This window comes from Anolis carolinensis, chromosome 3 (genome assembly GCF_035594765.1).
Source record: "Anolis carolinensis isolate JA03-04 chromosome 3, rAnoCar3.1.pri, whole genome shotgun sequence".
Classification (NCBI taxonomy): Eukaryota; Metazoa; Chordata; class Lepidosauria; order Squamata; family Dactyloidae; genus Anolis; species Anolis carolinensis.
Genome location: NC_085843.1, coordinates 199,054,654 through 199,080,472, shown reverse-complemented (window position 1 = coordinate 199,080,472; position 25,819 = coordinate 199,054,654). Strand labels below are relative to the sequence as shown.

At 38.7% G+C, this 25,819-nt stretch overlaps 1 protein-coding gene across 5 annotated transcripts in view; it reads right to left on the bottom strand.

The window, feature by feature from the left end:
* The window catches only part of ptpre (protein tyrosine phosphatase receptor type E), a 192,517-nt gene that overhangs the window by 47,835 nt on the left and 118,863 nt on the right, over positions 1-25,819 (bottom strand). For 4 of the 5 annotated variants that reach the window (XM_062976075.1, XM_062976071.1, XM_062976070.1 and 1 more), the window contains 3 exons: positions 12,790-12,892; positions 12,403-12,476; positions 8,236-8,372 (listed from right to left, as the gene is read on the bottom strand). In XM_062976075.1, the coding sequence (XP_062832145.1) occupies positions 8,236-8,372; positions 12,403-12,476; positions 12,790-12,892 (314 nt within the window). Of the gene's footprint in view, positions 1-8,235; positions 8,373-12,402; positions 12,477-12,574; positions 12,698-12,789; positions 12,893-25,819 lie in introns of those variants that run through there. The other variant, XM_062976074.1, reaches the window with a different exon arrangement.

Sequence of the window (25,819 nt, the reverse complement as noted above, 5' to 3'; positions counted from 1 at the left end):
TTCTGAGTATCTGGAGGTGCTGAATCCAGTTTGATGCTCCCAGACAACCACTCTTACTGTCCTCTCCCAATTTTTGTGTCACTGTGATCGCTGGGTATGACATGGGACCCATCATCCAGCAGTCACCTGCAGTGATGTCAGCTGGGGTGATGGAGCAATGAGGGAGGAGGAAGAGAGGAATTGTCTCCCCCTCCTTTCCTCAATTGACCTGTTACCTCAGCTGATGCCACTGCAGGTGACAGCCAGCCAGCAGGACCTAAGTTGTGCCCAGAGACATTGCAACATGGATAAAGGGAGAGAATGATGAGTGCCATCCCATGTTTTTGGGTCACCTGAGCCAGGGAGACATGGTATGTAAACCAAAACAGTTGTAGCCAGCTCCATCTCAGAACCAATCCAAAGTTGGGGGATAATCTCAATTCTGAGCCAACAAATGCATTGACCATTTTTTTTATGGTCAGAGAATTATTTTGGCATCCATTCAGCCCATAGTCCTATCGCCTCAGGAAGAAATGAGGTTTTGGTTAGACAATGCATAAGAAATGGCTTGGGGTGGGAGGGGGGGATACACAGTGGTGAAGAAATATAGACAAATGTTAACGATGTAGTAGATATAAATCAACAGTAGATATAAAAGAATGATGCAAGTATTGTATGATACATTAAATATCTGCTATGTGATAAAAGTAATTATTGTATGAAAATTTTTTAAATTCAATAAAAACTATTTTAAAAAAAGAAGAGATATTGCATGTGCATGGGTGACACGCCTCCATCCGGCAGAGAAGCAAAGATGACAGAAACACAGGGTTGGTTAAAACTTGGCCACAACTCGTTTATTGGTTACAAGAACAAGGGTTGGCCACCATTCATGGGTCCTGGATCATGGATCGGGCAGCCCGCTGCTGACCAATACTGTTATCCATGCCGGGGTGCAACTGGAACCATATGGGGTCAATGGTACCTCCACACCCCACACCACAACGGTACCTCCACACTGGATGTTACCCCCTCTTACCAATTGAGGGGGGGGGGAGTAAGCAAGCCAGATCCAGGGCCCATGCCAAATGCCAACCAGGAATTATGATGAAACAAATAACGAAAACAACAACAATATAACCAAATATGTAGGGTGGGTGAGCAAGCCCGATGCCTGTCCCAGCCGACCCAGCAGCCCCCCCACACAGAGTGGTTCTGGGAAGAAGAAGCCCCCTGCCAACACCACCACCAGCCAAAAGGCACCCAACGCCGCAATGGCCATCTCCCGATAAGCCAGGCAATGCATTTTACGTAAAACCATGGAGACTGTACTGAGACTGTACTGTATCACTAAGAAAAATGATATTGTCAAAATAGGAAAAGTGTAAAGAACCATATGATCAAGATACAAAAGTAAATTCTTTATGAGAAAAGATTGATATGTTTGGAACTGTTTATCTTAGAAAAAACTTTAAATAGGGGAAGATAAGTATATAAAATTATGCACTATATGAACAAAGTAGATAGGGAGAAAGGGGTCCCTCCTTTTGTCTTAATATTAAAATCTGGGATTTACCATTGAAGCTAAATAGTGAGAAGTGTAGAGCAAGTTAATAAGTAATTTTTTCATGTAGCACATTGTTTTACTGAGACTACGGAACAACAGACTGGTTCAAGATTGGGAAAGGAGTACGGCAAGGCTGTATATTCTCACCCTACCTATTCAACTTGTATGCAGAACATATCATGCTACATGTGGGGCTTGATGAATCCAAGGCTGGAGTTGAAATTGCTTAGAGAAACATTAAAACCTTAAGATATGCAGATGATACCAATTTGATGGCTGAAAGCAAGGAGGAACTGAGAAGCCTTATAAACAAGGTGAAAGAAGAAAGTGCAAATGCTGGGTTGTAGTTAAACATCAAGAAAACCAAGATTATGGCAACAAGACTGATTGATAACTGGAAAATAGAGGGAGGAAATGTGGAGGCAGTGACAGACTTTATATTTCTAGGTGCAAAAATGGCTGTAGACGCAGACTGGAAATCAGAAGATGTTTACTTCTTGGGAGGAGAGCAATGACCAATCATGATAAAACAGTGAAGAGTAGAGATATCACACTGGCAATGAAGGTCTGCATATTTAAAATAATTATATTTCCCATAGTAATCTATGGATGCAAGAGCTGGACCATAAAGAAGGATGAGCGGAGGAAGATAAGACACTTTTGAACTGTGGTGTTGGAGGAAAATTCTGAGAGTGCCTTGGACCGCAAGAAGATTCAACCAGTCTATACTCCAGGAAATAATGCCCGGCTGCTCACTGGAGGAAAGGATATTAGAGGCAAAGATGAAGTACTTTGACTACATAATGGGAAGACAGGAAAGCTTGAAGAAGACAATGATGCTGGGGAAAAAGGAAGAGGGGCTGACCGAGGGCAAGATGGACGGATGGTATCCTTGAAGTGACTGGCCTGACCTTGAAGGAACTGGGAGCGGCGACGGCTGACAGGGAGCTCTGCTGTGGGCTGGTCCATGAAGTCACAAAGAATTGGAAGCGACTGAACGAATAAACAGCAACGAATTATTTTATTGTGAAAATCAGTGCTGCAAGATGGAATGATGACAACTTTAAAAGAAGATTGTATTGACTCAAAGACACTAAAAAAGAATGTTAATCAGGAAACAGGAATGGTTCAGTTGTACTTATTTCCTGTTTTTAGTCTTCGTATAAGTAAATGGTTGACCACTGTGTGAACAGAATGTTTAAAGCAAGTAGATCAGAATGGCTCTTATCATCTATAACTATAGGCATATAATTCAGTAGAAACTTTATGGAAATAATTTAGCACCATGGGCAAAGGATTTAGTGTTTTATAACCTTATTCTGTACAAGACCTGAGGAATACAATGAGCTCTGAACATGAACAGCTGTATGTGTGGAGACAAAATATTCACTATTATAAAGAAGGCACAATATTTAGAAAGCAGAAGAAAAGATATTGTTGTAAAGTCATGGTGTATGGTAGATTTATACTTTGTCATGGTGATACTTTTAAGGAAATGTCACTATTTTAAATTTATATTTCAAATATTCGATTTCATAGACATGCTGAGATAAAGATTTAGCTGATGCAGATACACTACTACAAAATTAAAGGTTAAATATATAATCATAATGCAGATTGATGACATGCCGTCCTGCCAATTACAGAGTTGGTTTTCACTTTATTATAGCCTTAAAAGGGCACTCCTCAATACTTCAGACAGTTTAACTGGCTTTGCTTTTCAATTTAGATGAACTCAAGCTTAAAACAAATCTAGTTTCTCTATCACAGTGTTTACATCTACTTCTACTGAGAGCTGCTAAAGGTGTAAATCGTAATGAACATTGTTGCTGTGAGAGCTCAAAGAATACAGCCAACATGGGATGTTTCATTCGGTTATTCAGCAGCTAGGCCAAACCACCCACCTGCCAACATACACAAAACATCACTTATAAATGCAACCACAATGTAGCAGGAAGCAAAAGAACAAGCTTTTCTGACCGAGGTGAGGATCCTATTTGCAACAAAGCTTTAAAGCCTACAAAGGCAATTCTAGAGAGACTACTAATAACAGGCAGCAAACCCACTGGGGAGTAGATTCTGAGCAGCAACATGAAATCTCTTGGGTTGTGGTCATATTAACATCATGTCTCTTGGTCTTCAAAGCTGTCACTATGTTTCTTCACAAGCAAGAGGGTTCTCATAGGTCACTGATTCTCAAAGGGAGATCCACAGACTTTTCTGAGTCTCTGAGAAACATCATCTGTCTTTTTCCCATGCCAAGTGGTCACCATAAGAATGCACACTGTTTCTACAATGTAGTTTTCAGCAAGATTAGTGTAAACATGCCTTTCCATTGTCTCTGAGGATGATTAGAGGTTGATGCAAGACAGCTTGGTCATGAGCTTTCTCTCTCTCTCTCTCTCCATGGTGTTTATTTTAAGAACTACTTCCTAATGATAGGGCAACCTATTTTTCTTGCAATAAGCCACTACACCATGATAAACTCTATACCTTCTTTAATGCAGAATGTTAGACAAGAGACAGAGTTTACATCGAGAAATAATGACATATAGGGTAGAATGTCACTGAGTCCTACCAATCATACAGGTCTGGTAGCTTTGAATACCAGCATCTTGAGCTAAGATGTCACTATTATTTTGCTGCTTATATCCTCTCTTCATATTTCTACAGGATAGTTAAGGCTTTATTAATTATTCCATAGAGTACTAGCCTACTCTGTTCCAGAAATGATATATAGAATGGCACCATAGTGGTTGAGGATGCAGGTGGGCAGTTGGGTAATTGAGTGTAATAAGAAGAAGATAAGATTCAGGTATTGAAGTGATGCCTCTCTTCCAAGAGCAAAACTCTGATAAACAGCTAGATGAACAGAGCTATGGTACCATGTGATAGTTAAAGCTATCCACCCTATAGGACACATTGATAAGAGAAAGAATAGTGTGGACTGAGGAGCTCTGCATGCACGTTGAATGGTAGTAGCAAAATAGACTGAAACTACATGAAGACGCAGTATAGGAAGATCCCTGTAACCACAGAACTTATATCCACAGTTTCATTTATCCACATCAGGATGAATAATAAAAAAATTATTAGGCTTGTCAAGTGATTCTATGGTGTGCATTCCCCAGAAGTTACTATACAGTTGCCCTCTATAGGAATTTCTAGGTCCTCCAAGACGAATTCTATAGTACAGGGGTCCTCAAACTTTTAAAGTGGAGGGCCGGTTCATGGTCCCTCAGATTGTTGAGGGGCCGAATTATCATTTGGGGGAAAAAATGAGCAAATTCCTATGCACACTGCACATGTCTTATTTGTAGTGCAAAAAACCCCCCAACAACAATCATTTATTTATTTATTTATTTGCTACATGTATACTCCACCCTCTCTCACCCCGAAGGGGACTCAGAGTGGCTTACAAGTTGTATGTACATACAATATATTATATTATTAGCATAGAACAATATTAGCATTGTATATTACTATATTGTACTAAAGCTCAAAAGTGACATGCACAAGAAGTGGAAAGGGGGAGAAATCACCAAAGAAGAATTCAAATGTATAGCCAACACCTGTAGGGAAAAGGTTCGCAAGGCTAAAGCGCAAAATGAGCTCAGGCTTGCCAGGGACATAAAAAACAACAAAAAAGGCTTTTTTGCTTACGTTGGTAGAAAAAGGAAGAAAAAGGAGGCGATAGGGCCATTGCAAGGAGAAGATGGGGTGATGGCGACAGGGGACAGGGAAAAGGCAGAACTGCTCAATACCTTCTTTGCCTCGGTCTTCTCAGAAAAAGAAAGCCATCTTCAACCTCAGCAACACGGAATGGACGAAGGATTGGGGGAAATCCAACCCCAAATAGGGAGACACATTGTCCAGGAACACCTGGCCTCTCTAAACGAATTCAAGTCCCCAGGGCCAGATCAGCTACACCCAAGAGTACTGAAGGAACTAGCGGAAGTTATTTCAGAACCACTGGCATTTATCTTCGAGAGTTCTTGGAGAACGGGAGAAGTCCCAGCAGATTGGAGGAGGGCGAATGTGGTCCCTATCTTCAAGAAGGGAAAAAAGAACGACCCAAACAATTACCGTCCGGTCAGCCTCACATCAATACCAGGCAAAATTCTGGAAAAGATCATTAAGGAAGTGGTCTGCGAACACTTAGAAACAAATGCGGTCATTGCTAATAGTCAACACGGATTTACCAAAAACAAGTCATGCCAGACTAATCTGATCTCTTTTTTCGATAGAGTTACGAGTTGGGTCGATACAGGGAATGCTGTGGATGTAGCCTACCTGGATTTCAGTAAGGCCTTCGACAAAGTCCCCCACGACCTTCTGGCAAATAAACTAGTAAAATGTGGGCTAGACAAAACTACGGTTAGGTGGATCTGCAATTGGCTAGCGAACGAACCCAAAGGGTGCTCACCAATGCGTCGTCTTCATCATGGAAAGAAGTGACAAGTGGAGTGCCACAGGGCTCCGTCCTGGGCCCTGTTCTGTTCAACATCTTTATTAACGACTTAGACGAAGGGTTAGAAGGCACGATCATCAAGTTTGCAGACGACACAAAACTGGGAGGGATAGCTAACACTCCAGAAGACAGGAGCAGAATTCAAAACGATCTTGACAGACTAGAGAGATGGGCCAAAACTAACAAAATGAAGTTCAACAGGGACAAATGCAAGATACTTCACTTCGGCAGAAAAAATGGAAATCAAAGATACAGAATGGGGGACGCCTGGCTTGACAGCAGTGTGTGCGAAAAAGACCTTGGAGTCCTCGTGGACAACAAGTTAAACATGAGCCAACAATGTGATGCGGCTGCTAAAAAAGCCAATGGGATTCTGGCCTGCATCAATAGGGGAATAGCGTCTAGATCCAGGGAAGTTATGCTCCCCCTCTATTCTGCCTTGGTCAGACCACACCTGGAATACTGTGTCCAATTTTGGGCACCACAGTTGAAGGGAGATGTTGACAAGCTGGAAAGCGTCCAGAGGAGGGCGACTAAAATGATTAAGGGTCTGGAGAACAAGCCCTATGAGGAGCGGCTTAAAGAGCTGGGCATGTTTAGCCTGCAGAAGAGAAGGCTGAGAGGAGACATGATAGCCATGTACAAATACGTGAAGGGAAGTCATAGGGAGGAGGGAGCAAGCTTGTTTTCTGCTGCCCTGCAGACTAGGACACGGAACAATGGCTTCAAACTACAGGAAAGGAGATTCCACCTGAACATCAGGAAGAACTTCCTCACTGTGAGAGCTGTTCGACAGTGGAACTCTCTCCCCGGGGCCGTGGTGGAGGCTCCTTCCTTGGAGGCTTTTAAGCAGAGGCTGGATGGCCATCTGTCGGGGGTGCTTTGAATGCGATTTCCTGCTTCTTAGCAGGGGGTTGGACTAGATGGCCCATGTGGTCTCTTCCAACTCTACTATTCTATGATTCTATGATTCTACCACTATACCATATTATTATTAGTAATATTACATTTAATATATAATATATAATTAATATTATTATATTATACAATATTATTACATTGTATTATTATTATTAGCCGCCCTGAGTCCCCTACTGGGTGAGAAGGGCGGGGAAGAAATACTGTAATAAATAAATAAATAAATAAGTGTACTATATTATATTATATTATAATATTATTATCAATATTATATGTATACACAATATATTATATTACAGTAGAGTCTCACTTATCCAACACTCACTTATCCAACATTCTGGATTATCCAACGCATTTTTGTAGTCAATGTTTTCAATATATCATGATATTTTGGTGCTAAATTTGTAAATACAGTAATTACTACATAGCATTAATGTGTAATGAACTACTTTTTCTGTCACATTTGTTGTATAACATGATGTTTTGGTGCTTAATTTGTAAAATCATAACCTATTTTGATGTTTAATAAGCTTTTTCTTAATCTCTCCTTATTATCCAACATATTCGCTTATCCAACATTCTGCCGGCCCGTTTATGTTGGATAAGTGAGACTCTACTGTATTACCATAGCACAATATTAGTAAATGAAAGAACAATACAATATTTAAAAATAAAAACTATTTTAACCAACATAAACCTATCAGGATTTCAATGGGAAGTGTGGGCCTGCTTCTGCCCAATGAGATAGTCAAGTTAAGTAGGATTGTTGTTGTTGTTGAGTGCCTTCAAGTCATTTCAGACTTTGGGCAAGCCTAAGTCTAAAATTGAGGACGGGGGCCAGGTAAATGACCTTGGAGGGCCACATCCGGCCCCCGGGCCTTAGTTTGGGGACCCCTGCTATAGTATGTTGGGACCAAAAGTCTGGAAATTTAAAGGCATTTAGCCCTATCTGCTGTTTCAAGATAACTATGATCCAGTGTATCTCCTGCAGATACAAGAGTCTTACTGTATACCCAACATACTCTATAGACTTGTGCCGGAGGACTCTGAAATTGTACCCTTAGCAAAATCGGTCTTGTTTGAGTAAGATTATTACTGTATCATAATGGCACAGATCCCTTTCGACTCTATGATAAGACAAAAAGCTGCTAAAGCAGACATCCTATATTACAGATCTATGTCATTATGTCATACATTAAAATAAATATTACATGATACATATTATCCCTTTATGCTACTTATATAATAATATATGAAATCATTACTTAGCTTTATATCTACAGTATTCAAGATGACTTACATTAAACTCTTCCCGAAATAGTTTTCCATCATCAGCTGCTCTGATCCGAATTTCCTCTTCCAGGTGCTCCACTGGAATAGGAAAATACTTCTTTGGGCCAGAGGGAGACCTCCTGAGAAGCATCACCCTTTGTTGTTCTGTCAAAATATGATAAAGTAAATGAAAATATAAGTAAACATTATGGGGCCCATCTCTATTATATAAAACAGTGCAGGACACTTTGTTTAAAAAAGCAAATTCTGGATTGTAGCCTAATTCTGAATAATTTAAAAGGCTGAAGAAGTCCAACACTTGGCAGATATCCATGATTCTCAGGGATTTTTTTAAAGTCACAAAGATCATCTGTGGACCAAAAAAATCATGGCATACACCCTCTATGCTCATCAGCTGCAACCAAACTTCTGAAGGACAAAAAAACAATTGCACTGCATTGGAAAGAGCACTACCACTACCTCCTGAATCACAGCTCCAACGTGGCTGAAGAGGTTCTCTCACAAACCCTGCAACAACAAACCAGGACTGCCTAGTTTAAAGGAAATCAGCAAGGAAGTCAGCAATGCCAACAAAAAAATTAAGCCAGTGGACCTGATGGGATCCCTGCTGAAATCTAAGTCAAACATACTGGAATTCAAATTAATGTTGGCATTAATTTTTCCATAAATGAGATGATAAAGTTATACATAGTGCCATAAGTGATTGATTTAATTTACATTTTTATGACAAAAACTGTTTTGTTAGTTGATTTCCTTTTTAAATATGTTGTGAATCTTAACTAAGTAGATGTTTAGAGAACCTAAAAGACACATGCTAAGGACAGCCATTGTGCGTGAAAAGTAAATATAGAACAGAGATAAAATGCCACAGAGTAACAAATGCCAGAGAATACAGTGGGCCCTTGGTTTCCACAGGGGTTTGATTCCAGAACATGACATGGATACCAAAATCATGGATGCTCAAGTTCCTTGAATCAAATGCAAAATCAAGGCATACTTTTTAGATTAAAAAATATTTTCATGCCATAGATGGTAGAATCTGTGGATGCAGAAAGGATATGGAGGGCCAACTGTACTTCTGCTTTGAAGACCCAGTTCCCACTGAAGAGACGAATTTATGTCTGGGATGTATATCCACAAAGAAATTAGGGTGACAGGGAGAAGAATCCTAGTCAATTTTTCTCACACTTTCTACACATGAATATGTTTCTTTATTCTACTTCATGAGAAACTTCACGTAATTCTGAATTAAGTCTAAAGTAGTTCAGTGCAGGCATATGTTTCCAACACAAGCAAGCCTAATGATAATTGCATCATCATCACCATCATTACCAACACTACCAGTACTGCTCCTCTCCCCAAACAGGGGAGCTCCACATTTTGAATAACATTATTATCCTATGATGGGAATTTCTGAAGACTGCTAGACCCACAATTTATAAATCATCATGAACAAGCATAAAGTGGGCTGTGGCAGGATCCAGACATCCTTTTTCAAAGTAGAGCGACTTCCTCATTAAATACAATACTAATACCACTAGATTCATAATTGAGGGAGTTCAGTTCTGCTGAAAAGAAAACTTGTTTGTGTAAATTCTCAACCATTGTTCTTTCACCAATTCTGATTCACTCCTGCCACCATTCATTTTTATGGCTTTCTACCACAGAAAATCCGCACAGCCCCCAGTGTTTACATATTTACATTAGTTTTGTATATGTATGATTAGAACAATATTAAACACACAATGACTGTGCCATCTGTGAAAAAAAAGTGAAGTTCAGACATAAGAGGGGGAAAGGGATTGAAATTATTCTGTTTTTGTTTAGTTTTCTCAATTACCATATGGTTCTGTTATAAATCTACTGTTAATATATGAGTGAGTAGTGCTGGTTTTTAGATTAAGTTCATCCATGACACTCATATAGAACAGAAACTAATTTTGTAAAGAATCTATGAATCTATGGTTCTCCAGATATTGTTGGAGCTTTGCACATACCAGTCCCAGCCAGTATATGGAAATACTGCAATGGTGGAGATGAAAGCCACTGGGTATCAACTCATCCTGCCTTGAGCCACAAGGAGAGGTGGGTAAGAATTATTATTATTATTATTATTATTATTATTATTAGTAGTAGTAGTAGTAGTAGTAGTAGTATGTGGCCATCCAACATGCACACATGCAAATCTGCACACAAGCCCTCTTTCTAAAGTTAAATGCAAGGAGGAGGTGTCTTCTAAATGGAAAGTTTCTCCAAATGCCAGTGGATCATTTTCCTCAAGGGAAGATGGAGAAAGGTTGTGGATGGGTGAGTAACAGTAATAACCTCTCTGATAGCTACAACCGTTTTTCCCCTCTGGGTCAACAGAAGAAGAAACAGGAAGGGTTATTCCTTTCATTCTTAGAAATGCCCTTCCCCAGAATAAAATCTACATGTACACAGTGATTAGACTTTAAAACACGCCCATAAGATACTAGTGGAGGCTTAAAAAAAACTTTAGCTGCTAGAAGGTTTGTGGCTGCTTATGATTTTTTGAGAGGCAAATGCAGGTAGTGATTGGCCCTTCTACTCTTAGCAGTGACCTTCCCCATAAATTCCTTCTCCCTCCTTGACAGCAAAGCTTGAAATTAAAAGCTCTCCTGGTAGCTTTTAGAAAGTCTACTTGCAGCTTGCATAGATGATTATTCAAATTGATACCCCTCTCCATGGCGACACAAAATCACACAACTTGGTTTGTTTTAAAAGCCTCTGCAGGCATCACAGCAGGGGACATCAGGGTGAAGTTGGGGGGTAAGATGGGGAAGACTCAGGGACTTCGACCACATTTATTACCATAATATGTCTCATGCCCTTTGGGCATTGTATGGCTAGGCACTCGCACAAAGAAAAAAGTACTTAATAAAACACCACTAATTGGTAAAACCATCTCTGAATATTCTTTGCCTATGAAAACCTGATGAAATTCGTGGAGTTGCCATAAGTTGACAGGCAACTCTATGGCACATACACACACATACTTTTTAGTTGTCTGTTACAGCACTGCACTTCACCCAATAAAAGCATTTTATCATAGTTGTTCTCTATATCTTTGGGAAGTGCAACTATATATTTTTAGCAATTCCAGTTCAAGACTATTTCACACATTACACAAAATTCCCTTTTAGTGGTTCCTTAGAGCAGGGTGTTACAGCCCATTAACTACAGCCCACTATACTACATATGTTTTCACATTCCTGCTAGTCACGCTCATATGTATCTTGGTGTAATGCTTACATCAGTGGTTCTCAATCTGTGGGTCCCCAGATGTTTTGGCCTTCAACTCCCAGAAACCCTAATAGCTGATAGACTGGCTGAGATTTCTGGGAATTGTAGGCCAAAACACCTGGGGACCACCAGGTTGAGAACCACTGGCTTACATAAAATATCCTATTGGAGAAAAATTCACCTTCTTGGGCATACCAAATCTGATTGGATTATAGAAGCCATGGACGGTCAATCCATCTTAATCATTGTATAAAATATCATTAGGGTCTCAAGGGTTCACACTACACAATTATAATGCACAGATCGTACAGATTCACGTGACACAATTATACTATAGTGTACAGATTCACACTATATAATTATAATGCTAAATTCCACATTAACTGCCAGGGTTCCATCCTATGGTGAAACACAGGCACACTCTGGTTAAAATTTCTCAAAGCTCTTGACAGTCCCAGGATTCTATGTGACACAACTATGGCATTGTAACAGTATAATTGTTTGGTGTGAATGGGTCCCAAGTAGGGAAAAAAGGAATCCAGCTCACAACTGCATCTAGGCAGAATTGACAAGACTGAGTCTGACTCAGTATACAGTAACTTCCTATGTTCGTAGTTAGCCCATCCTTGTTCTACACCCAACACAATACTATTCAAAATGACTCAAAGTCTAACTTGAGACTTTATTTAAAATAAAGCAATACAATCAAAGCTGCCTTATAAAATCCCATAGTTGTGATAAATACAAATTCAAGTATCAACAATAGGCTGTCATAAAATATTAACAGCTGTTCTGAAAAGACACATACAGTTTTCACATACAGAAACCACCACTTTACTTTCTTTCAACATTGTATTTACTACTAAAAGCAAAAAGTACTCATTATGAAGTTAATGAAAGGTATAATTACCTTGCTCTTCTAAGATTCCGTTTGGCATTTTTTTGTCACTGGAATTCACCACTGCTTTTCTGTGTTTCCTGAACCTTAATAAATATATAAGAAACATTTACAACAGAATGGAAATATCCCCTGGAAACAAATTATAATCAACAAATATAACTGAAGGTTGCATTTCACAAACCATGTAATTCTAGAAAAACTTTTTCTTAACATCTTTTGATTGTAAAAGCCCCAATTGGTCCAGAGAAGCAGTACGTTAACATCCTCTGCTGCTCGAAGTAATTTGTGAGACTACTATGAGCACAGCTATGTGCAATAAACACTTTCATTTCCTCATTAGATCACATGCAAGCAAGACACAACTCGCTCCGAGCCAAGTGTATGAGTCATGCTTACCTAAAGAAATAGCCAGCTAAAAAAACTAGAATTATGAACACCAAAATCAAGATCAGCATTGAAGTCAATAGATGCTGGGGGTGACCATTTTCTTCTGGAGGACCTATACAAGTTAAAAACAAACAAAAAATTGTGAATTATTTTATGTCCAACAAATAAAATATTCACCTTAGTATTCACAAAATCTAAAACACACAAATTAGCCACAGAATATTTTTGACAATTCCCAAAGTAATATGTATTCTGGGTCTATTAGACCAACCACCTAAGCTCACAGCCAGTGCGAAGTGCCCTAGCATGCTGCCAGGATGCTTCCTCCACAGAGTCTGCCAGATGCCATCAGACGGGGTAAGGCAACTTCCAAAGAGGTTTTGTAGAGAAAGTATCCTGGCAACGTGTGAGGATGCTTCCCTGGGAACATGGGAGGCTTCCCATGTTCCATAGAGAACAATGGCAGGAAGCTGGACAGAGACACTTCTCCCTGTGGAGAAGGAGTCCAGCGGGTGATGCGGTGCATGGGGCAACAGTTCCCCCCGCTACTTCACAGATTCAGACCTCTGTGTGATGAGGTCCCTAGAGAGGTAGTGTTGGACTAGAACACTGGGAAAGCAGAATTTGAATCCCCTTTGACCACAGAATCCCATTGGTTGACCTTGGCAAGCCACATGCTTTCAGCTTCAGGAGAAGTCAAGAGCAAGTCTCCACTGAACAAATTATGCCAAGAGAAACCTGTGATAAGTTTACCTTAGGATCACTATAAGCTAGAAATGACTTGAAGGAAAACAACAACCACCACCACCACCATCTGTTAGGATGTACATATTAATTTTGTTTAAAAAATTGTTACAATATTTGGGAAGGCATTTTTCACACCCCAGTACAATAACAGATATCACTCCATCTATATGACCTCTGATAACATCTCAGCCTCCTTCTGTTTCCTGAGGCTCTAATTGCAATAGAATTGCTCTACTGTAGACATTTTCAGAAATATAGCAGTCCTTCCCTATGAATTCACTTCAATGAATTAAAGTCAGACTGATTGATCAAACAATTCACATTACCTTTATTAAAGTAATTAATAAGCCGTCAACTCTGCACTCTTAACTAAAGGGATTTTAGTTACAAATGAAAAAGCTCTCTGATCAATCTGACCTCTCTCAGGTTATATAATTATCTATAAAGGTAAAGGTTTCCCCTGACGTTAAGTCCAGTCGTGACCGACTCTGGGGGTTAGTGTTCATCTCCATTTCTAAGCCGAAGAGCCGGTATTGTCCATAGACATCTCCAGGTCATGTGGCTGGCATGACTGCATGGAGCGCTGTTACCTTCCTGCTGGAGCAGTACCTATCTACTCACATTTGCATGTTTTCAAACTGCTAGGTTGGTAGGAGAGAACTATCTATACTGGCCCCTAATGCATAATGCAGAGCAACAAACAAGACAAAACACCCAAGGTCCTTGAACACTCAGATGAGAGTTGCAAATATTAGATGTCACTCTGTAGCCAATTCTTGGGCTTCATTTGGGAAAACAGCTATATGATCGTGGCATAGCTACAGTAAGTCGAATAGACATCAAGGGGAGAAACCATGCTCTTACTTTTCACTGTATATATGGTTCAGATGTCAACCAATCTGACCTCCAGCACTTGATCGTATACTATGTTCATATAACCTAAAATGTCAGAGTACAGGCAGTCCCTAAGTTATGAACAAGATAGGTTCTGTAGGTTTGTGCTTAAGGGGCAGGGTGGACATTATTCTGAGAACTAGAAGAAAGCTGGAAGTGAGTTGAAGTAGTGGAATGAGAACTAAAGTTACAACCGAAAGAGAAGGCAGAGCAGAAAGGGAAGTGGGCCCATAAGAAGAAACCCAAGAAATGAGTCAAAAGCAGAGAAATAGCCAGAGTGTGAGCTTAATCTGTAGGAGAACGCTTTGAGGGAAAAGTCTGCTGTGAAGGAATTGTGTGTCTAAAACATGAAAGGAAGACAACATAAAAAGATATATATTGCTTAGGGATACAATTGGCATCAACTGTTATAGAGACTCAATGGGCTAATTTGACCTTCCTCCAGTAACTATCAATAATTCACTTTTTTTTCTCTTTGTGTAAGCATGAAGGTCACCTATGTTTGTTATCTTTTGCTTCTTGTTTGCTTTGAGGGTACGATCATGTGCACTCTGCACATACCGTATTTTTCGCTTTATAAGACGCACTCCCCCCCCCCCCCCCCAAATAGAGGGAAAAAGTCAGTGCGTCTTATAAACGCAATCTGCGTCCAGGAAGGGAGAATGGGGCGATCTGTGCCGTCCGCACGCGCGGACGGCACAGATCGCCCCATTCTCCCTTCCTGGCGATCTGCGTCTTATCATCAGGTGCGTCTTATAAAGCGAAAAATACGGTATATATTTTTGTCATGGCCTTGGGATAATACAATTAACTATTTGAATGAGCTTAGGGATTGTGATTAGATAGGCCCAAACTCATGTGTCAAATGTAAATCTGGCCCACCACGTCATTTTATGTGGCCTGCAAGGCTTTCAATGCCAGGGCAATATACCCGTATTTACCCAAGTCTAATGTGCCATTGAATCTAATGCACACCTCAATTTCCAAAACCCTGAAACCAAAAACATATTTGGTGCAGAATGTAATGCACAGTGGCAATGGGGGCACTCTTTGTCATTTGGCCAAAAAAGGTGTATTGCAGATTTACATTTGACACATTTGTTGCCTGTTTAGGATTTCTTATTTTAAAACAAAAGCGTTAGAGCACCAAAGCTTCCAGCGACAGAAAAGAAAAGCTTGGGATGCATCTGGAATGAATGTACTTTAATTGCCTTGGTTGAATGCTATAGAATCATGGGGGCTGTTTGATAAGTTCTTAAGCTTTCTCTGCCAAAGAATGCTGATACCTCACCAAACTACAAATATTAGAATGGCATAGGATTGAGCCCTGGCCATTTAATTAGAAACGAGGTCCTGCAAAAAGGAGCACCAAGTGCAGCCCTTTTGCTTTCGCTCAGCGCTAAGATTACTATATGACACCAATCTAATGTGCACCCTAAGTTTGGAGAGGTCATTTAGCCAAAAAGATGAGCATTAGATTTGAGTAAATACGGTAGCTATAATTATTTAGTTTTACAATTACAAATAGTCCTTTGAAGGCAACCATAAGGCTGATATGGCTGTCAGTGAAAATGAGTTTGGCCCTGGCTTAGAGAAATCCATTTATTCATTATTTATTTTCCCTGCAACTAAACCGAAGCTTACTATAAATTGAAACAAACTATTTTTTAAAATAAAAAGGATATAATTTTGAATTCTAAGACGGGTTTTACATCAGACTAATTTATTTAAAACATTTACCCGTATATACTCGAGTATAAGCCGACCCGAATATGAGCCGAGGTGCCTAATTTTACCACAAGAAGACTCGGGAAAACATTGACTCAAGTATAAGCCGAGAGTGGTAAATTTCAGAAATAAAAGTAGAAACCAATAAAATTACATTAATTGAGGCATCGGTAGGTTAAATGTTTTTGAATATTTCTATAAAACTCTAATTTAAGATAAGACTGTCCAACTCTGATTAAATCATTATTCTCATCTTCTTCAATGTAAATGCCCTTATGTATCCTTTTAATAATAGAGTAAAATGATAAATGTAATAATATCAGTGTGAAATAATAAATGTATTAATAATAAAAATAAATGTAATGCTAACAATAATAATAGAGTAAAATAATAAATGTAATAATACCAATAAAAATAGAGAAATATAATAAATGTACCATATATACTCGAATATAAGCCAGCCAGGACCCTCACTTGAGTATAAGCCGAGCGGGGCTTTTTTCAGTCCTAAAAAAGGGCTGAAAAACTAGGCTTATACTTGAGTATATACAGTATATTCCGCCCTTGTCATCCTGAAGGGGGCTCAGGGCAGATCACAACATATATATGGCAAACATTCAATGCCAGAACATAAAATAAGCTATAAATATACATAAACACTAAAATCGGTTATCTTCACATTAAAACAATTATTTAAATCCATCACAAGTCAGCCATACCAGATCCGATCAGCAGGGTGAAATTTCTTATTGCTGCCGTTATTGCAATGTCCCAAAGGCTTGGTCCCACAGCCAAGTTTTTACCATCTTTTAAAGGACAAGAAGGAGGGGGCTGATCTAATCTTGCCAGGGAGGGAGTTTATAAAGGAATGGCTGAGCGGAGAGGTGAGGCTACTCCTTCAAGCAGGGGGGAATCTTTTATATAATATCCCACCTCTGCAACCAATGTAAAGGAAATGAGCTGAGACCAAAGGAGCTGACACCAAATATATCGTACACCTGTCCACTCTACTCACACTTTCACACGTAAGCACATGTATGTGAGAGGCGAGGATATATCATTTGATTTTAGATTTTCTTTTAAAATGGTAGCTGCCATCAACCTAAAATGTCTTTAGGATTTTTGTTGTTAAATGTGTCTGAGATAAATTTCTCCCATTTCCTGCCCACACTGTTTTCACCCCTGGCTCCCAAAATGATGTTCACTATGAGGCTTTTCTGTGGTATTTTATGGTTATATTGCTGGAACTTTTATTAAGGCTTCTTGATGGAAAATATACACTGTGGAGGCTCTTGAAAGTTGAAAATAGAATAAAAAATTATTTTCTTAAAAAACAGGAATGAAATGTCCGTGGCTTGCTAGGTGTCTTCAAATATTTCAGCACAGGAGAGGTAGAAAACTCTCAAAAGTAACTTAAAAGCGATGATATAGTATAGTAAAATGTAAAAATTATATATAACACAAAAGGAGAAAAAAGAATAATATCAGCATGTAGGTGAGAAAATACGTGTTGACATCAGGTTTGATATCATGATTAATAACCCTATCTCTAGGAGGGAGCAGAAGGAAAAGATGTGTAATGAGATTAACCTGTATAAAGTCATAACATGTATTCTGTTTCACACATTTTGTTCCTTACATAGAAACAAAATCATTGTCCTCACAATATTTACAAATTCCAATGAACCACCGAAAATATTTAGAGAAGTAGCTTGTTTTCTTCTATGTCCAGGGGTAGAAAATAAAAATGTGCGGAAATAACAGCAAAGAATGTCAACATAATCCTTCTATTTAAAGCAAATGAAAGAGGCACCCCCACACACACACAAAAATCCAATCAGACATGACAAAGCCTTAACTATCTGTCTCTAGCTTCCATAACTGGCAAGTTGTCTTGCATTTTTCTGTGATTTTCTCTGTCCATAGTGAATTATTATTCCATCCCATACCATTATTAGAAATAGAGTTCACAATTATGGCCAACTGATTTAATTCAAAAAGTATTAATAGTATCTTGCAATCTATTTTTTTTGTTAAAGTAAGATGCTAATATTAAAATGTTAATATTAAAAAGACATTTCATAAACACAGAAGATGATGTAAAATTGGTTTGTATTTGCAGTTGTAGATGCTGTAAGAGACAGAAAGACCTATTTCAAGCACACCTTTCTCCATCTCTTTTCAAGCTTCTACATATTTTAAAAGACAACGAAAATAATTTCTGTATGATACAAAAAGCACAGTGTTTGCTAAAGGGTAGTTTCCTTCCATATCATAATACGGCACTATGAGAAATTGGAAAAGCTTGTTTCAGCAATGTGTAATAAGATCTCTTCAGCAAAAGAAGTTTGTCCTTCCGGGATAGGAAAACATGTGCAAAGAAATGACCCAAATTGATTCTAGGACACAGTCAAAATTGTCAAGTTAAGGGTACAAAGACTATTGCTATTTTTGCCTAATTCTCTTGAGTATTTTTGTTATCTAATGTCCTCTCATCCAGTCTTATCAATCTTACTATTAATATTTCAGGCTTCAGATAAATATTTCCTTTGTGGCATAGTGCCAGGTCTTACATTATTTCAGTGATATATGAAAATAGGAAGCACATGGAATGGGTTCAATTATGTAGATACTTCCTTATGTCAATGGGGCAACCAGGACTGGAATGAGAAGTAAAAATGGCATTTCACCCATCCTACATCATCTCCTGTTGTCATATCTCAATGGACTTAGTTTCAGGAGATTAGCATCCATTAAGGACAAAAATTTTATTGTCAGCTACCATCGGCATGCTGGAAGTAGGAATTGTTGCACGCATATATAGATTTGCATATCACAGCAAAATGCAGACATGTCCTCATAGTTATAATTTATATGGGACACTGTGACAAGGGTGTGTGTGAAACTGTCTCAGGAGTCCCTATGCCTTCTTCAAAACAACACATAACTCACTTCTGTCTACCAGGTGGTTCCTAAAATGGTATTTCAAATTCTATATGCTTTATGGGATTATTAATGTTATACATTAATAACGCTTTATATGCCGGCCTTCCAAAGACAAAAACCCAGAAGGTCCGAATGGTCCAAAATGTGGCGGCCAGGCTGCTAGTGGGATCATCTATAAGATCCCATATTACACCGATTCTGAAACAACTGCATTGGCTACCAATAGAACATCAGATCTCTTACAAGATACTGATCCTGACATTTAAAGCTCGAAATGGCCAAGGACTATTATATCTTAGGAACCGCCTCATTCCTTTTTTTCATCAGTGGTCACCTCAATCCTCCCAGGAAAATCTCCTAAACGTACTGGGCCCTAGGGAGGTACACCTGGAAGCTACAAGCCATAGAGCTTTTTCGACCTATGCTCCAATTCTGTGGAACTCATTGCCTCCATATGTTAGAGCAATGTCGGAGTTACAATCTTTTGTCAAAGCGCTCAAGACTTGGCTGTTTGATTGTGCATTTAAGTAAATCAGATCTAATTTGCCAAATAGTCACTGTTGAATGTTTTTATATTGTGGAATGATATTTTAAATTGTAAGTCGCTCGGAGCACTCTGGTGGAGAGCGACTAATTAAGAAATAAAATAATAAAATAAAACCTCATCAAATCATCCAAATGTTATTCACATGATATATTGTCATATAGTGAGAATCCGAAAGTAATCATTTGATATCTCTCTCACAGAAGGAGAGAGGGAGAATGAAATGCATATGTTGAAAACTGAAGTTTAACTAATCTTCGCTTTTTTAGTTATTACTTTAAAATGCATTGTTGGAATCCTAAATTCCTAGAAAGCCTTAGTAAAGAAAATAATCCATTTCTCAAAATAGCACACACATTTTTCAATACAATTTTGTTTCTCATTTCTAAGCAGCATATATTTATTGAATTACACAACTCCATAAGCAAGAAATAACAAAAACGAGCCAACCAGTCTTTACAGCAGCAAATTGATACGTCACTACTGAAGGTAACTCTTGCTTATCTACTTGAACTGAAAAGTACTTCATTTTCATCAATAGAATCCTCTGTTATGACAACTTTGACTTTGTTGTGGTTGTTCTTTGAAGCATGCCATGTGTGTTAACTAAAGGTGCATCGTTATTCAAGCAGTAGAGGGTGTTGTCTTCAGTTGAAGTTATCGCAGAATCTTTGTAGGTTCACAATATTTGTCTTCTCATTTTTGGCTACAAAATTAGATTTTACAATAAAAACTTGCTGTGTATTCTCAGATGAATGCTCAGATTAAGATAGTCTCCCAGCCCTGCCATGATCTCCTCCAAAACACTAAAGCTGCAAAAAGACATTAACCTCACCAACGCTGCTACCCACCAATTTTTTATCTATTTCATCCAAAGACATATGAATGTACTGTTTTAAATGTTTTAATTATTTTAATGCATTTTATCATTCTCTTTTAATGTTGATTTGAATTGTATATTGTTTTGAAGGCATTGAATAATTGCCTATGTGGAAAGCTGCCTTGAGTCCCTTCCAGGGTTGAGAAAGGCGGGATAAAAATGTCGTAAATAAATGAATAATAAATACTGATAATGAGGGTGTCTAGGAATTGGATGAACATTGCTCAAAACTGTTTGATAAGGAAGTTAGAAGTCTCCCGTGTTCTCTTTAAATTTTAAACATTCACTACATAACACCGCATATAAACATATTAGGAAATTCAACTGTTGATAAATTTTCTATTGAACACACAAGAGCTTTACATAACAGTTGCACAGGCATAAATCGGTTTCAACCTCTGCAATACAGCTCCAGAAAGAAGATGGTGAACTGATAAACATGTGACATTCAGAGGAGTACGTGGCTTTAAGGGCTTGAGAAGCTGTTGCAATTATAATTCTACTCCCGACTGAACTGAGGTGAAAAAGCTAAGACAAGTCATAATTTAAATAATGAGCTCTAGGCAATTCTTGCTAAAATTGTTCTACTTTTCAAGATGTCAGAACTTCCTTTTATGGAGTACACAATTAAATGACTAGGCTTTTGTTCTACTATTTTCCTAATTTAATATGTTGCATAAGAAATGAAACAAAGAGGAACATAAGGAACTAATTTCTTGGATTTTTAAAATAAAATAATCCCCTCCTTTCATAAGACTATATAGGCAGTAACAATAGCTCTGCTATTTTGAAAATGTAGAGTGGGCACAGTCCACATCACTGTAACAAGGCAAAATGTAAACTAAAGAACTTAAGCATATATAAGTGCTTTTGAACATACCCTCCTACTTTCATAAACTGACCACTCCATACTTGCAGTAGATGAATCACACCCACGATGTATAAGACTATGCAAGAGGAATGTGCAAGTATTTCAGCTTAGCAGAGTGCCTTCAAATACCTCTTATTGTCCATTCCTATAATCCTGAAATTGAAAACTTGTCACTGCTGAAGTACAATGCTGGTTATCCCTTCCATTTAATTATGTTAGTAAGGGCTGATGGGAATTGTACACCAACCTTTGGAAGGCCATAACTTGCTCATCACTGTGCTAAACACAATGGAATATCATTGTTTTATTTGACTTAAGGAAGCTGTGAGTAGCTACTGGGTAATTTTTTTATCATTTCCTATGAACTTACATGAAGGAACAGGGACAAGGACCTCACCTCATCACCTTAGAGTGTCTATCCACTTTAAATCCGGATGCTGCCTCCTGCAGAATTCTAGGGCGTGTAGTTTAGGTAGGGACCTTGACACTCCTCAGCCAGAGAGGTCCTGGGCCCCACTAAACTATAAGCTTCGAAATTCTGAAAGTGGCAGCCACAGGATTTAAAGTGGATAGGCAATCTAGTGTGATGGGGAGAGTAGGAGTCCAGAATATGTAGTTCTACCTGCTAGTTGCCTGGTATGTAAATGGAAAAGGCAAAAGCAAATCCCAATGCAATATAGACCAATCAGTTTCAAACTCTGATCTTTCAGATGTTCGGGAGTTCAACTCCCAAAAACTCCAGGCAGCCTAGCCAATTATCAGGAATTCTGAAAACCAAAGTTCAAACTTCTAGAGGACCAAAGAATGAGAAATGTTGGTGTAGGCCACAATATTAGGTTTTATAATGTGAAATAGCAGGTCTTCTTCAACATGATTTCTGATTCTGAAAAAGAATATAGAATTCTCATGTCAAGACATGAGATCATGATTCAGCATTTTATATGGTTTTTCATCTGTTAAATGTTTTATATGTGTTTTAATTGCTTATATATTTAGATTGTTTATATTTTGATGAGATGTGTTTTATTGTTTACCTGTGTGGCACTGAATCTTTGCCGGATATGTAAGCTGCCTTGAGTCCCCTCTGGGGTTGAGAAAGGCAGAGTAAAAACGAAGTAAATAATAATAATAATAATAATAATAATAATAATAATAATAATAATAATAATAATAATGTTTATTACTAATGTCCAGTTCCTTAATTGGTACACCCACATATCTAGACAACTATCCTTTATGACATGGAATAATATTATGGTATCTCTGTGCTTTATTTTGAGACAACTGAGTCCAGCCCTTCTGAGTCCACAGGGTGGCTCCAGCTGTACAAAAGAATAAAACATATATTTCATCCCAGAGCAATACTGATGAGGATCTTTTAACCAGCATTAGCAAAATGAGGAAAATAATTTGGTTGAATAGAACAGACTGGAAGAAAATGCACCTCACAAAACTCATTACAAAAAGAAAAACACCTCACAACACCCTGTTGCCACTTGGGCTCCTTTTCTCTCCCTTTGGCTTCTTCTTCCCCCCTTCCTTAGGCTGTAAATTGTAATTTTTATGAGTTTATTGAAAACTCATAAAAATTATGACTCTGACTCTAGGGGTTGGTGCTCATCTCCATTTCTAAGCTGAAGAGCCGGCATTGTCCATAGACACCTCCAAGGTCATGTGGCTGGCATGACTGCATGGAGCACCGTTACCTTCCTGCCAGAGCGGTACCTATTGATCTACTCACATTGGCATGTTTTCGAACTAGTAACTAGTAAGTAGCTAATAAGATTTTTTTGCTACGACAATCAAGTAGCAAGAGGGCTATGCAGACAACCCAAAGCCTTCCTGGCTTTTTATCATAGCCCCTAACAAGGGAATTGTTTACGATTACCTCTGATTTTCACTATGGGAAATAAATTAGGATTTTAACAAACAAGAACATTACTGCTTCATCTTTTATGCCCTTCCAGCAGAAACTCTGCAGTGTTTTGGACATCTCAGTGTATTCTAACCCAGAGCTCTCTGTGCTTCCGCAGAACCATTTAATCCAATTCAGGATGTAGATCAAAGAGGTCTGGTTTACCCTGTAGTGCCAATGCAGGCACCCGGGGAACTAGCTGAAAGCTCCCATGGAGTTCACAAAGCTTCCACAATCCAAATTTATTCAAACTCAAGAGTAATTTTTTCTTAGCTCTTTTGTGAAATGTGCTGGTTGAAAACAGTGTTAGTCTGCAGGAGAGCCAGGCAATAGAGAGCAATTTAGAATTCCATGGGAAAGCTGCCTTTTGCTTACCAGCAGAGGTGTATTTTTACCTTCCTTCCAAGCAGTTTATTTGGGTTCTATCTGCGACTCCTAAAGCTTTAACTTCATCCTGACAAGTGTTCTAAATGCTTATATTTGCAGCACTACACTGTTTAGACAGTGATCACATTTTATGGCATGATCTATAATTTTCAGGGAGTTTTTTTCAACATGGATGCATGTTGGATGTCACATAGTTCCATTAATAAGTTACATGCTCTCCTGATACTTTGTTTGCTGCAAGTCACTTCTGGCTTCTCATGGCACTCTGGCACCACAAGATGCAGAGCTAACCTTAAGAAATGGGGCTACGAAGTGTAGTCCACGACATGTGAGTGCGGAGAAGAACAAACCATAGACCACTTACTACAATGCAACCTGAGACCTGCCACATAAACAGTGGAGGACCTCCTTACAGCAACACCAGAGGCACTCCAAGTGGCCAGCTTCTGGTCAAAGGACATTTAGTATAATGCCAAATCTTTAACTTTGTGTTTTTAAATACTTTATAACTGTACCCTCAATTTGCTTCTGACACGATAAATAAATCTATTCAAAAATGAAAGTTCAAATAGCTATACTTCAGGTTAATAGTCACAGCAGTGTTAAATTGAAACTTTGATCTGGATAGATGTAAAATGCAGGTCTCTCAGGTCAACTCAATCATTGTGTACTAAAAACGATTACAAAGCTCTTCTTCAGCCCATAATCACATTACTATGAATGACAGTGAACTCTATCATTCTTCTATTAGTTCTTCCCAAGACTGCTTTCAAGTAAAACTCTTCTTTAATTTAATAAAATCAATAGATCTGTTAATCAAGGGAAATCTTCTCTGCTAGATATTTTCTCTTATTTATGAGGGAAGTGTCATATTGCAGAGACATGGACATCAACCAGATTTTTTCAGAATGCTCAAGTAACTGCTACAAACTATATCTTAAACTTTAATTATTCGTTTGGTGAAATACCTGCTGCAACAGAAATCACTGCGTCTGCACACTGACAATTTTGTCAAATGTGAAACCAGGGAATAATGGCAGATGCAACATTATGACTAGAGTAGGAGTCTTTGGGTAAGTCACATTCTCAGAGAATGGCAAAAAAATCCATCTGAACCCATCTTGCAAAAACACTGCACGTGATAGGTTTACATTGGGTTTCACCATAAATTAGAAATTGAGAACTCACAATAACAACAAGGGAGACCAATCTAAAAACGCTTTCATGTTTACATTCTCTGACCTCCAAAGAAAAATTATTTTCATAAAGTCTGCAATCTAGAGCAACAAGAAAGCGGTACAAGAACAGCAACCTACTGGACCTAGGTATCATTTAAGTTGTGAAGCTGATCTGGGTCTCCTTAATGCATATATCTGCTGATGCCATGAGAAACATTTGCCTCCTGAAATCTTGCTTTCCCAGTGGCTTCTATAGCCACTCTTTGAGTTTAAGATTTGAGCTCTCCTAGGTAAAGGTAAAGGTTTTCCCCTGACATTACGTCTAGTCGTGTCTGACTCTGGGGGTTGGTGCCCATCTCCATTTCTAAGCCAAAGAGCTGGCATTGTCCTAGGTCATGTGACCAGCATGACTGCATGGAGCGCCATTAACTTCCCATAGAAATGGTACCTATTGATCTACTCACATTTGCATGTTCCCGAACTGCTAGGTTGGCAGAAGCTGGGACTAACAGTGGGAGCTCACTCTGCTCCCCGAATTTGAACCACCGACCTTTCAGTCAGCAAGTTCAGCAGCTTAAAGGTTTAACCCACTATGCCACTGGGGGCTCTCCTGGAAGACCTTTTTTCAACCTTACTATCTATATGAAGTCCTGATTCTTTTGTTAGTGACAGATGTTTACAGAGGCACAGCTAGGTAATTTTTAAATCTGAAACTCCAGTGCCTACAACTGTCACATGTAAAATGTATAAAAATCTCTCACATGCAGAAAGTCACCATGTAACAATTAATCTCATTCCGTATTGGTTAATTGCAGGGCCACATGTTTCCCACTTCTGCTGTGCACAAAAGTTTTCCTGAGTTCTACCTAGAAAAGTGATTAAATGGGATCTTTTGCATGTAAAACATGTCCTCAACCATTAAGCTATGCCCTCCCCCCTCACCTACTGG